The 12,211-nt window shown below is 34.4% G+C and overlaps 2 protein-coding genes across 3 annotated transcripts; both read right to left on the bottom strand.

Moving 5' to 3' along the window:
- Positions 1-5,855: 5,855 nt before the first annotated feature.
- Positions 5,856-9,618, bottom strand: LOC105794643 (probable polygalacturonase At1g80170). Of its 2 annotated transcripts, XM_052628498.1 has the most exons (10): positions 9,431-9,618; positions 8,779-8,960; positions 8,315-8,443; positions 7,969-8,139; positions 7,843-7,863; positions 7,504-7,711; positions 7,286-7,367; positions 7,059-7,167; positions 6,568-6,684; positions 5,856-6,426 (listed from the first exon to the last, which is right to left on the bottom strand). In XM_052628498.1, the coding sequence occupies exons 2-10, from the start codon at positions 8,947-8,949 to the stop codon at positions 6,112-6,114; spliced, it is 1,323 nt and encodes a 440-aa protein (XP_052484458.1). In that variant the 5' UTR covers positions 8,950-8,960; positions 9,431-9,618; the 3' UTR covers positions 5,856-6,111. The 2 variants fall into 2 exon arrangements, with proteins under 2 accessions (XP_052484458.1, XP_012479372.2); XM_012623918.2 differs by lacking the exon at positions 9,431-9,618 and having other exon boundaries at positions 8,779-9,172.
- Positions 9,309-12,169, bottom strand: LOC128031937 (pentatricopeptide repeat-containing protein At3g13880). Its single transcript, XM_052628497.1, has one exon. The coding sequence runs from the start codon at positions 11,637-11,639 to the stop codon at positions 9,666-9,668; it is 1,974 nt and encodes a 657-aa protein (XP_052484457.1). The 5' UTR covers positions 11,640-12,169; the 3' UTR covers positions 9,309-9,665.
- Between the last annotated feature and the right edge of the window lie 42 nt (positions 12,170-12,211).

The following is a 12,211-nucleotide window of genomic DNA, read 5'->3' as shown; positions in this document are numbered from 1 at the left end:
ATTCTTTCTTTCCTTCCTTCATTTTCTAATATTATTAGATTATTCTATGAAGTATTACTGCAAAAATTCTTTGTAGAAATTGAGTTTTTGTTATACATTGCTCAGTGTGTAGTGGACTATTCTCGTTAGTGCAAAAACGCAAATAGTCATTGGCTTCATTGTATCCTCGAGGTTAATTTGATTGGAACTCATTTGCACACCGAAGATAGGTGGGGGCGAATATAACCTTAAAAATAGTGACTTGATACACACCTTGGAGCCTTGTCCTATTTCTTCTTTTTCTGTTCGAGTTTTATTCGTGTGTTTGAGATTTTCTTCACTGGAGATTTGTACTAACAATTTTAAGGTTATATAATTCATGATGACTACCACAACACATGAAAGTGGAACACTAAGGGAGTTGGCTTCCAACTTTGTCAAACTTGATCGGTTTGATGGTGACAATTTTCGACGATGGCAGAAAAAGATGCACTTCTTATTATAAACTTTGAAGATTGCTTATGTTTTGGATACTCCAAGACCTGAAGAGAATGATAACGAATCTGTTGCTACAACCCGAGAAAGACAAAAATAGGACAATGTTGATTACATGTGCATGGGCCACATATTGAATGGCTTATCTGATGGTTTGTTCGACACTTACCAAAACGAGATCACCACTAAAGAATTATGGGACAAATTGGAGACAAGATACATGACCGAAGATGTTACAAGTAAGAAATTTCTTGTCATTCGTTTCAATAATTATCAAATGGTTCATGGTCGTTCTGTTATGGAACAATTTCATGATATTGAAAAGGTGCTGAATCAATTCAAGCAATATGATATGAAAATGGATTAAATGATTGTTGTATCCTCCATAATAGACTTACTTCCTCCATCTTGGAAATGCTTTAAAAGAAGTCTGAAACATAAGAAAGAGGAAATATCTCTTGAGGCTTTGGCAAATCATCTTCGTATTGAAGAAGAATATCGAAAACAAGATCAGAACCTAAATTCTGAAAATGCCAAAGTGCATGTTACGGAGGATGTACAGACTACTAAACCATTTAAGAGAAAGTTCAAACAGATTGATAGAGCACCTAAGTTCAAAAAGAAACAAAATGGCTCATGCTATCATTGTAGAAAGCCGGGACATATCAAGAATGAATGTCGATTTTTAAAGAAGAAATCATCTTTTAAGGCTGATAATAACTAAAAGTTCATTGCAATGATATTTGAAATTAATATGGCACAAGATGATAATACATGGTGGATTGATACCGGAGTAACCAAACATGTGTGCAAAGACAAAAGCATGTTCACAAAGTTCACACAATGTGAAAATGACAATGTCTTGCACATGAGAAATTCTTCCACCACAGCAATTAAAGGCAAAGGGTTTGTTGAACTACAATTCACTTCTGGAAAGGTTTTAACCTTAAATGATGTATATTATGTACCAGGAGTTAGGAAGAATTTAGTGTTTGGAAGTCTATTGAATAAGTTTGGTTTCAAACTTATTTTTGAGGTAGATAAGTTTATTTTGTCTAAGGGATAAATTTTTGTGGAGAAAGGGTATATGTATGAGAGTATGTTCAAACTCAATATTATTAATAAGAATAAAATACTATTTACGCTTATATGGTTGAATCTTTTGTTTGTGACATTATAGATTAGGTCATTTGAATTATAGAAAATTGAATGACATGTATAAGTTAGATTTAACTCATGTTTTTAATATTGAAAAATGCAATACATGTATGTTGACTAAAATTACAAGAAACCCTTTCCCTAAGGTTAAAAGGAAAATAAAATTGCTTGGTTTGATACATAGTAATTTATGTGACATGCATAATACTCCTACATTAGGTGGAAAGAAATATTTTGTTACTTTTATTAATGATTATTCTAGATATTGTTATGTATATTTATTGCATTCAAAAGATGAACCGCTTGATAAATCTAAAATTTATAAATCTGAAGTTGAACTTTAAAGTGAATCATTTATCAAGTGCTTAAGATCGGATAGAGGTGGAGAATACTATAATCCAAGTTATTTTGAATCCACTGGAATTGTCCATCAAGTTTCAGCCCCTTACACACCACAACAAAATGGTATAGCTAAAAGGAAAAATAGAGTCTTGACTGAAATGGTAAATTTAATGTTATCATATTCAGGTCTTGGACAAGGTTTTTGGGGAGAAGCTGTTCTAACAGCTTGTCATATATTGAATAGAGTTCCTAATAAGGAAACTAAAATAACCCCCTATGAACAATGGAAGAAAAGGAAACCAAACCTTAATTATTTGAAGGTTTAGGGTTGTAGAGCTATTGTCAAAATTCCAACACCTAAACATAAAACGTTAGGTGAAAGAGGAATTGAATGCATATTTATAGGTTATGCACATAATAGCAAGGCATATAGGTTCATGGTAATTGAACCAAATTATTCAATTTCAATTAATACTGTTATTGAATCAAGAGATGCTATTTTTGATGAAAATAGATTTAATTATATATCAAGACAATTATAGCCACAACAATTGATTCATTCTTCAAATGAGAATGAGATTCCATTGGAACAAATTGATAATAATGATGAATCTTATCAAGAATTAAGAAGAAGTAAGAGGATTAAAAAGGTCAAAGATTTTGGACCAGATTTCATTATGTTTCTTGTAGAAGAAAAAGGTGAAAGTATATGCAATAAGATACCTTATTGTTATAATATGAAATCTGATCCTATTACATTTGAAGAGGCAATGAAATCTCAAGACTCTTCTTTTTGGAAAGAAGCAATAAATGATGAGATGGATTCAATAATGAGAAATCAAACTTGGATCTTAGTTAATCTTCCACTAGGTTCCAAACCAATAGGTTGTAAGTGGATCTTCAAAAAGAAAATGAAGGTCGATGGAACCATTGATAAATTTAAAGCAAGGTTGGTAGCCAAAGGTTTTACACAAAAACAAGATATTGATTACTATGATACCTATGCTCCAGTAGCAAGAATTGCTACAATTAGAATCTTAATATCACTTACCTCTATATATAATTTGGTTGTTCACCAAATGGATGTTAAAACAACATTTTTAAATGGTGAATTGGAAGAGGAAGTGTTCATGGAGCAACCAGAAGGATTTGTTGTTCCAGGACAAGAGCATAATGTATGTAAGCTTGTTAAATCTTTATATGGACTTAAACAAGCACCAAAACAATGACACCAAATGTTTGACAAGGTTGTTTTAGCTAATGGCTATAAAATAAATGAATCTCATAAGTGCATATATAGCAAATTTGAAAATGGAAAATGTGTCATAATTTGCTTATATGTAGATGACATGCTCATTTTTGGCACGGATTTGGAAAAAATAGAAAACACAAAGAAATTATTGTCAAACAAATTTGCTATGAAGGATATTGGTGTAGCAGATGTTATTCTTGGGATTAAAATAACCCGAGATGAAAGCACTATGGCTTTATCACAATTACATTGAAAATGTGCTTAAAAAGTTTGATCTTTTCAACTGTATACCAGCATCTACACCCATGGGTCCTCAAATAAAATTAGTATCTAATGCTGGTAGAAAAATTGATCAATTGAAATATGCAAGTCTAATTAGTTGTCTTATGTACATAATGACTTGTACAAGACCAGATATTTCATATGCTATTGGAAAATTGAGTAGGTACACAAGTAATCCAAGTAGTTTGCATTGGCAAGCTTTGAATAGAGTACTTAGGTACTTAAAGAAAACTATTAACTATGGATTGTGTTATAATGGATATCCTGTAGTTTTAGAAGGGTATTCGGATGCTAGTTGGATTACAAGTTTGAAAGATCATGCATCTACTAGTGGATGGATCTTTATTCTTGGTGGAGGAGCTATTTCTTGGGGTTCCAAGAAACAAACATGTATTATTGATTCCACCATGGCAATAGAATTTATTGCATTAGCCATTGCATCTAAAGAAGCAGAATGGTTAAGAAATTTGCTTTATGATGTACCTTTATGGCCTAAGCCAATTTCACCTACTTTTATCCGTTGTGATAGTGAGACTACTCTAGCAAAGGCATATAGCCAAGTATATAATGGGAAGTCTAGACACATTGGATTAAGATATAGTTATGTCCGACAATTAATCTATGATGGAGTGATCACTATTAATTATGTGAGGTCAAGTGAAAATTTGGCGGATCCTTTGACAGAAAGTCCTACTAGAGATGCAGTAAAAATGACCTCAAAAGGGATAGGACTCAAGCTCATTAATTAGAGTCACCCATGATGAAAACTCGACTCAACACTTGGTATAACGTCAAGTCTTGAGTTCAATGAGACAAAGTACATCATTAGTATGTGACTGTTAGCACTATAAATAAATCCATCCTAAGATTAAAATGCTAGGTACCCATAATGATAAAGGAAGGATGAGTAATGTACTATTAATAGACCATAACATAAATATGTTAGAGTGTTATAATTACGGGAACACTCTTGATGGGATCTACTTATGTAAGTGGAAGTGTGGCCGCTTCTAGGAGCTCAAGGACTTGACTCTGACAGCACTCATGAAAAGAGGACATAGACACATGGCCATAATAGTGTCCCTAGATACTATGCATTGACCAATGTTGAAATCATTATGTGAGATGTGTTCGGTTAATCAAATGGAATAGTTTGTTCAAAGCTTAGTCTACCATGCAATTTCGATTAACTTTAACATGTTTTCACTAAGTAAAGGTTCAATCGTAAGATACATTCATTCATGCAAATTGATTTCTAAGAATATCAAAATCCAAAATATTTTGAAAATGATGGGAGATTGTTGGAACATTTTCAAATATTTTAGTGTTCCAATAACTAAAATGAATGGGTGTAATTAATCAAAAGTTATATTATTTGATTTTTGAAAAGAATTATAACTATTTAAATAATATTATTTGAATAGTTATAATATTAAATGAATAATTATGTGTTTATTTTAAAGACATTATTATTCGAAAGACATCTATTGATGAAAGATGTCTCTATGAAAAGACATGAAAATTCCTATAAATAGGAATGAGATTTTATTTGGAAAACACACCAACAAATTCTAATATTCTTTCCTTCCTTCCTTCATTTTCTAATATTATTAGATTATTCTATAAAGTATTACTGCAAAAATCCTTTGTAGAAATTGAGTTTATGTTATACATTGCTCAGTGCGTAGTGGACTATTCTCGTTAGTGCAAAACGCAAATAGTCATTGGCTTCATTGTATCCTCGAGATTAATTTGCTTAGAACTAATTTGTACACTGAAGATAGGTGGGGGGCGAATATAACCTTAAAGATAGTGACTTGATACACGCGTTGGAGCCTTGTCCTATTTTTTCTTTTTTTGTTCGAGTTTTATTCGTGTGTTCGAGATTTTTTTTTCACCGAAGATTTGTACTAACAAGAAACCTGAAAAAAATTGAAATTGTGGACAAAAACAAAGAGTAAGATATTGATCTTAGCAGCTTTGTTTTATATGGTGGTAAAGATTATTTTTGGATATGTAGGTATATATTTAAAAAAACGAATATTCCGAGTTTAAGTAACACAAGTCAAAAGAAGTTACAAGATTTCTTTTTTTTTTTTAAAGGATTCTATCTTTCATTGACAATTCATGTATTCATGCTATGTTTGTATATTTTAATATTTTATACTTTTATAAATATTAATTCGTTAGTAATTTGTATATATAGATTAAGAGATTTATATATTCATATTGTGTTTGTGTTATTTTTCTTATCATATTTCATGTCATGTTTTAATTATTTTTCCATATGCCTTCTTGTTATATAATTGTGTCATGTTGCAGAAAGCCGGATCAAGTCATAAAAAAATAAAACTAAAACTTCAGTACATAATTTTATTAAATTGAGTTTATTCTGCAATGTATACAAACCGCATTTTACATATCCTTGCTAATGTGTGGATTAGTTTCAATGCAATTTGAGCATAACATCAATTACATCCGCAATTTCCCATAAAAATTTTAACATGTGCCTCAAACCTCCTATCGGGCCTCTTGCTGCTCTATCTAAGTTACTTGTATAGTGATATACTATAACAGTGTTATTGATATGCCTTACGGGTTGCTTAGAGTTCGGTGTGAACAATATGATCTCCAGTCGGTTCAGCAAGCTCAGAATTTTCTTTATGATCAATGAGAATATAGCCTTTGTCATTGGAACTTAGACAGTCCGCTGACGGATGAACGATCCCGTAGCCAAAGCCTTGAGCAGAGTTGCAGTAGGTCTCTGCGGTGCCATCCTTCTTCTCTAAGTTTATATTGCTGAGGACTATATTGCTACAGGGAGTCGTATCACTGCAGGCGAACTTCATTGCTTCCTTGCTTTTTGTTGTCCCGCTAATGTTTCTGTACATAATCTGGCTTATTTGCACCGCTGATGTCTAGAAAACAAGAAACAAGAACAAGAATCATGTGATCAGTGTTCACATTGGCTGAGTGCCTCCTGCTAGATTCAGGATGCAAATTTGATCTAAAGACAGTGAGAAATTTAGATATGACAGGCAAGAATTTGGATAATGCACCTGGTTTTGGCAGGTTTTCGGCGAATCGCAGTAGAACTGATCGATAATGATGGGGTTGGCAACATCTTCCATCCTTACATTTTCAAAACGCACCCCACGTACATAACCGGAACCACCCTTTATAAGAGAACCACAAGAACATACATGCTAATTGTGTATTAGAACTTTCAGAGAGAGAGAAAAGGGGTGGGGGGAATGAAGTCAAATTGTGTGTTTAACATATTCAGGGAAAAGAAAGTCATGTATTGAACCCACCATAGCACTCATTTCCCTCTTCCTCCCCAAAGAAGAAAATATCAGGCTTCATATCTTACTCAGAAAGAGCATCTAATTGTTAAGTGTGCTATAATATTGATTTTTTCAGGTATCGACGTATTGGCGACTGAAGCCCATTTATAGTCTTTTTACTTTCTACTTTCCTGATACTGACTAAATGCATATTCTTATCAATACATGCTGCTAGGTTTAGAATATATATGTCATCAAAATACCTGCCAAGTTTTAATCCTGACACCATTTGTAGTCTCCCTGAGGAGTGCTGTATCCAAGACCACCTTTGTGACAATGGCAGTCGAGTTATCCTTCCCAAGGCTCCCAATACTAAGAAGCAAATTAAATCAAAGAAGTAAAAGATATAAGAATCACTTTACACTGTATCCTAAGTAGATGAGGACACAATCTGCTGTTTATAGGCTCTAACTGGAAGTCTATAACACACCTTACTCCATGTCCTGGTCCACAATATATTCTCTTCATCTTGATACCAGATGAAGCATTAACAATTGAGATGCAATCATCTCCTGAATTTCATTTGCATGGTCACCATAATTAACCAGTCAGTATGCACATATATAATAGTTGGTGATATAATTTCTATAAGGTATTCTTTCACAATAAAACAGGTGCATGCAAGGACAAAAGACAAGGATTAAGAACCTGTCCCTATTTTGCTGTCTTGAAGAACGACGTTAGTTGACCCAGTGATATGGATCCCATCAGTGTTTGGACTGTCTCCTGGGCAGGAGACTTGTACTTCAGATACTCGAACAGATTCACACCTGGAAATGACGAAATTCATCTGTTGGCTGTTCTGAATGGTAAGACCCTTTACCTTAATAGATGAGCTTGAATCAATAGTCAGTGCCTGCAACAAACTCATATGTTAAATCTAATTTGAGATCCATTTGATAGTTCACTTGCACAATTTCGGCAAGCTGCTTATTGGAAGCATCACTTAGCATAATTGATTTATTAATTGTGGAGAAAGGTCCTTACTGTTGGTGCCCCTCTGCACGGCTGCCAAAGTAAAAGCAAACAGAAGAAAAAATATGTTAATATTCTATTTGTTTGATTCGTAACTTGAGCATGAAAGAATTTGTAAAGAGAATCCTAAGGAATTACATTTGACTTGTTCTTTTTGCAAGAAGATGCCCACCATTTGCTGCCAGAGCCATCAATAACTCCATTTCCTTGGAAAACTACTCCCTCCAGCTTAGAAAAAACAAGCCAGTTTCGTGGAAGATTTGGGTCCCAGTCATTAGGTTCATCCGGTGCTACTATTGTTCCATCAATCTTAATAATAACAATAATGATTAATATGATAACAAATAGAAAAAACTACAGCAACTAAAGTTAAATTTGATATCAACATAGAATCAATATTGGCAATAATTTAACCTGTTAACATAGATATAAGATAATGGAGATGTTATTTCATTAAATTCAATTTGATGTATATTGATATTACCTGAACAACCAACCTCTCTTCACATGGCCCCTTAAACCTTGTAGCATTAACTAAATATCGGTGTCCAGGAGGAACCAAGAGAACTGATTTTGAAGTAGCGCACGATGTGTTCCATGCTTTTCTAAACGCCTATGATAAAATATTGCAGAAAGCCAAAATGCCAATCTATCAAATTAGAAATTAGCTTATTTTGATGACAATGAAAACATATTTGGCCAAATAGTAATACACAAAAAGTTTAAATTCCCAGATCAGATCAAAGGCATAAGTTAGTAAAAAATGATATTCAGAGAAAACTATTTGCCTAATCCTTGAGAAGGGTCATGTCTCAAACACCCATAGAAACCAAGAATGCCAATTACTGCCTAGCAGTCTTTATCAGTAAAACTTGTAATTTCAATGTTGCTTAAAATAACCATCAAGGTAATTTGCAAGGGACTCAAAAGAAATTCTCAAGCATATACCTCGGTGTCATCAGAAACTCCATCCCCAACCGCACCAAAGCTATCCACATTTACAAGAACCTTGCCACCGCGTTCACTTATCCAAGATGGGTCCTCAAATAGTTCCATATCTTCTTCAGCTATGTCGAGGTCTTCAAGCTCTCCAAGTATGTTGAATTTGTGGTATAACATGTTTCCACCAACTGCATGTGTGATCAGCAAACCGAGGAAGGAAACTAGGAACAATTTATCCATGATTTGTTCTTTTTTGTCTATTTGGAAGATTGATTGAGTTGCATAAATCCAATAAGGCACTGGTTTAATTTATACATGCAGATTAGTTTTGGAAAAGAGCAGCTTTGTGGGCTATATGGCTTGGCTTAAAAGTAGATGAAGGTGCTACATTTTCTACATGCCCACACTTGAAGTACAAGGGTAAATTTATTTTTAAGTTGTTTGCTTTACTCTTCAACCAGTAGGCAACATTTCACCAATCAAAATGTTAATGGATTATGTAAAATCCCTCTCACTATATTTCTCAGGGAAGTGGATAAATGAATCAACAAAGTGTATTATATTATATTATTTAGTAAACCCTATTCTATAAATTGAGAAATGAAAAAAAAAAAGCACCATGCATGCATGCATGGATATTCTGTGGGGCAATCAGTACCTTAAAAAGAAACTTGAATTAGCGAATCAGGAGGGAAAGGGGTCCTTTTCCAGTTACAAGCCAAGGCTTCAAGCTAAAGCAACAGATCTTTAGAAGATTTAAGCAGAAGATGAAGATTTCACGAACAGGTTTTACTTTCATGGAAATAATGCTGGAACAGACTAGCAAGCATTGTTCCAAAGTTCTCAGCTGGATGACAATGCGAGGTAAATTTTAGCAGTATAAGAAAAGCATGTTAACTGTAAGTCTTCACCTCAATTGAACTGTGACCAATCTCCCTCATCACCTTTCTAGCCATAGCAAGTTCTCTGATTTGTAATGAGGCTTTAAATTCCCCAACTTCAGAATAAAAATTTGACACTTGCAAATAAATGGCAAAACTATCCTGACCAAGCTCCATCAAGACTTTTGCCACTCTTTTACCGACTATTTCATTCTTGTGGACCCCACAACTTCGCAGCAATGAGCTCCACATTACAGAATCACCCCCTCCTGGTGACTGTTGCAGCAACTCCTCAGCTTCATACACTAGACCTGCACGGCCTAAAAGATCTACCATACACGAAAAATGTTGTCGTTCTGGGCAAATGCCAAAAGATTTCATCAAGTTAAACACAAACTTTCCTTCTTCAAGTAATCCTGCATGGTTGCACCCATTTAAAACACATAAGAATGTCACCTTATCAGGTACTAGGCCCTTCTGGATCATTGCTTCCAACAGGCTGACACTTTCATTGCCCATACCATTTCGGGCATATCCATTGATTATAGATGCAAAGCAGAAGATGTTTGGTAAAGGAAGGGTTTCGAAAACCTTGCGGGAGAGTTCAAAATGCCCACATCTTGAATACAAATCAATAAGAGAACATGAAACTGCGACATCAGATTCATAACCGGATTTTATAGCACAGCAGTGCAACAGTCTGCAGCTGTCCAAACTAGCCCAAGTAGACAGTGATAATGCTTTTAGTGTTGTAGAAAGAGTAACCTCATCAATCCTAATTCCTTCATCAACCATCAAACCAAAAATCTCAAACACGTCACCAGTGATACCACAGTGCAAAAAGGAGGTTATTAATGAGTTACAACACTCCAAAGTTCTCTTAGATGCCCTCCCATATACAGACAGAGAGCTTTCAATTTCACCACATTTTCCATACATATCAATTAACGCTGACTGAATATGAACACTCCCTAAATCAAACCCTACTTTTGTTATAAAACAGTGAATTTGCCTCCCTAACAGAATATTCTCTCTTCTACTGGATAAATTCAAGAGCCCCACAAAGGAACGAATTGAAGGCTTTTTATCCCAGAAATGCATCCTACTAAGTAATTCAATAGCATCATACAACAAATCATTCTCCACATATACAGAAATGATGGAATTCCATGATATCACATCTTCAACAGGAATTAACAAAAACGCTTTCCTAGCATCAATGAAATTCCCACAAGCAGAATAAAAGTCCACCAAAGCATTGGCAACAAAAACATTGCATTCCACCCATCCAGCTTTAATCACATGACAATGCAGCTGCATTCCTTCGTCCAGAAACCTCGCATTACAGCAAGCACGAATTAAATAACAAAAACTAAGACCATTTGGCTTGACACCCTCCCATTTCATTTGGTCGTGCAACCCAAATAATTCCTCTATTTTTCCAAGCTCCAAAAACCCGTTTAACAGCAGATTCCATGCGGCTAAATTCCGTTCAGGCAATTGATCGAACAACTTCCAAGCCACATCAACAAGTCCCATATGAAGATATAGGTTAACAAGTGAGCTCCCAATAAACAAATTCAATCCAAACCCAAGTGAAATCACCCTGCAATGAACTTGAATACCTTCTCTATAAAACCCCTCATTCGCACAAACAGTAATCACAGACGAATATGTAGGACCAGTTTCTTGGATTTCCTGTGAAACCATTTCCTTATAAATATACAGTGCTTGCTTTGGATTCCCATATCGACCGTGCCCAGTAATTAGCAAATTATATGTAATGCTATCTCTTATAGACATTTGATCGAAAAGGTTCTGGGCATCGTCGAGACGCCTGGATCTGATTAATTCATTAATTGTTTTGTTTTTGTAGTAAACACCCAGATCAGGGTTTATATTACAGTATGATGTAAAGGCCCTGTAATTCGATTGTGCCAAGATTGGCAACGTACGTACCAACGACAAAAATCCACTTAGCCTCATTGATCGTGTAACATTCTGATCATGTTGCCATCTACACACAATTTAGTAGCTATCAACAGAAATAAGAATATATGGAAGATGCATCCCGGCGGGCCGGGCTGTTTTTTACCGACTGAACTTGATATTCAAATTAAGGTTTTTATGATGGTGAACTTTGATATTCAAATTAAAGTTTTTATGATGGTGTAATTGATGGTCTGTTGTATGAATTTAATTTATTTTTAACTTTGATTCAATCAGATTATATTGATGTAACTTTTCTAATGGAATCGGTGCTCTCGGTGCTCTGATCAATTCTTAATTCTTCCTCTTTTACTGATCAGTTCAATTTAAACAATATTACTTCAAATTTTATTAATACTGAGACTTTCTAGTAAATATATCGAGATAAAAAACAAAAAAAATTGATTTGGAATTTTCTATCATGGTAGATCACGAAAAGTTGAACCGACATTCTTGGATATGAGATGACGTAAACTCCATCTTTCACTTTGAATGCAATATTTGGATTGGATTGCAACTTTACCTTAAGATCTGGTTGATAGTGATAAATAAAAGTGAGGGCTTTGTGC

Source organism: Gossypium raimondii, chromosome 3, assembly GCF_025698545.1.
Source record: "Gossypium raimondii isolate GPD5lz chromosome 3, ASM2569854v1, whole genome shotgun sequence".
In the NCBI taxonomy this organism is placed as follows: domain Eukaryota; kingdom Viridiplantae; phylum Streptophyta; class Magnoliopsida; order Malvales; family Malvaceae; genus Gossypium; species Gossypium raimondii.
Note: the sequence above shows the minus strand (reverse complement) of the source record. Positions and strands in the feature narration are given on the sequence as shown.

Excerpts from the sequence above, each read along its gene's own strand:
- LOC105794643 (XM_012623918.2), bottom strand. The coding sequence starts at position 9,012 with ATGGATAAATTGTTCCTAGTTTCCTTCCTCGGTTTGCTGATCACACAT. Across the intron at positions 8,140-8,314 it reads AAGAGAGGTTGGTTGTTCAG|ATTGATGGAACAATAGTAGC; the intron begins GTAATATCAATA and ends GTTATTATTAAG. Across the intron at positions 6,427-6,567 it reads CGAAAACCTGCCAAAACCAG|ACATCAGCGGTGCAAATAAG; the intron begins GTGCATTATCCA and ends CTTGTTTTCTAG.
- LOC128031937 (XM_052628497.1), bottom strand. The coding sequence starts at position 11,639 with ATGAGGCTAAGTGGATTTTTGTCGTTGGTACGTACGTTGCCAATCTTG.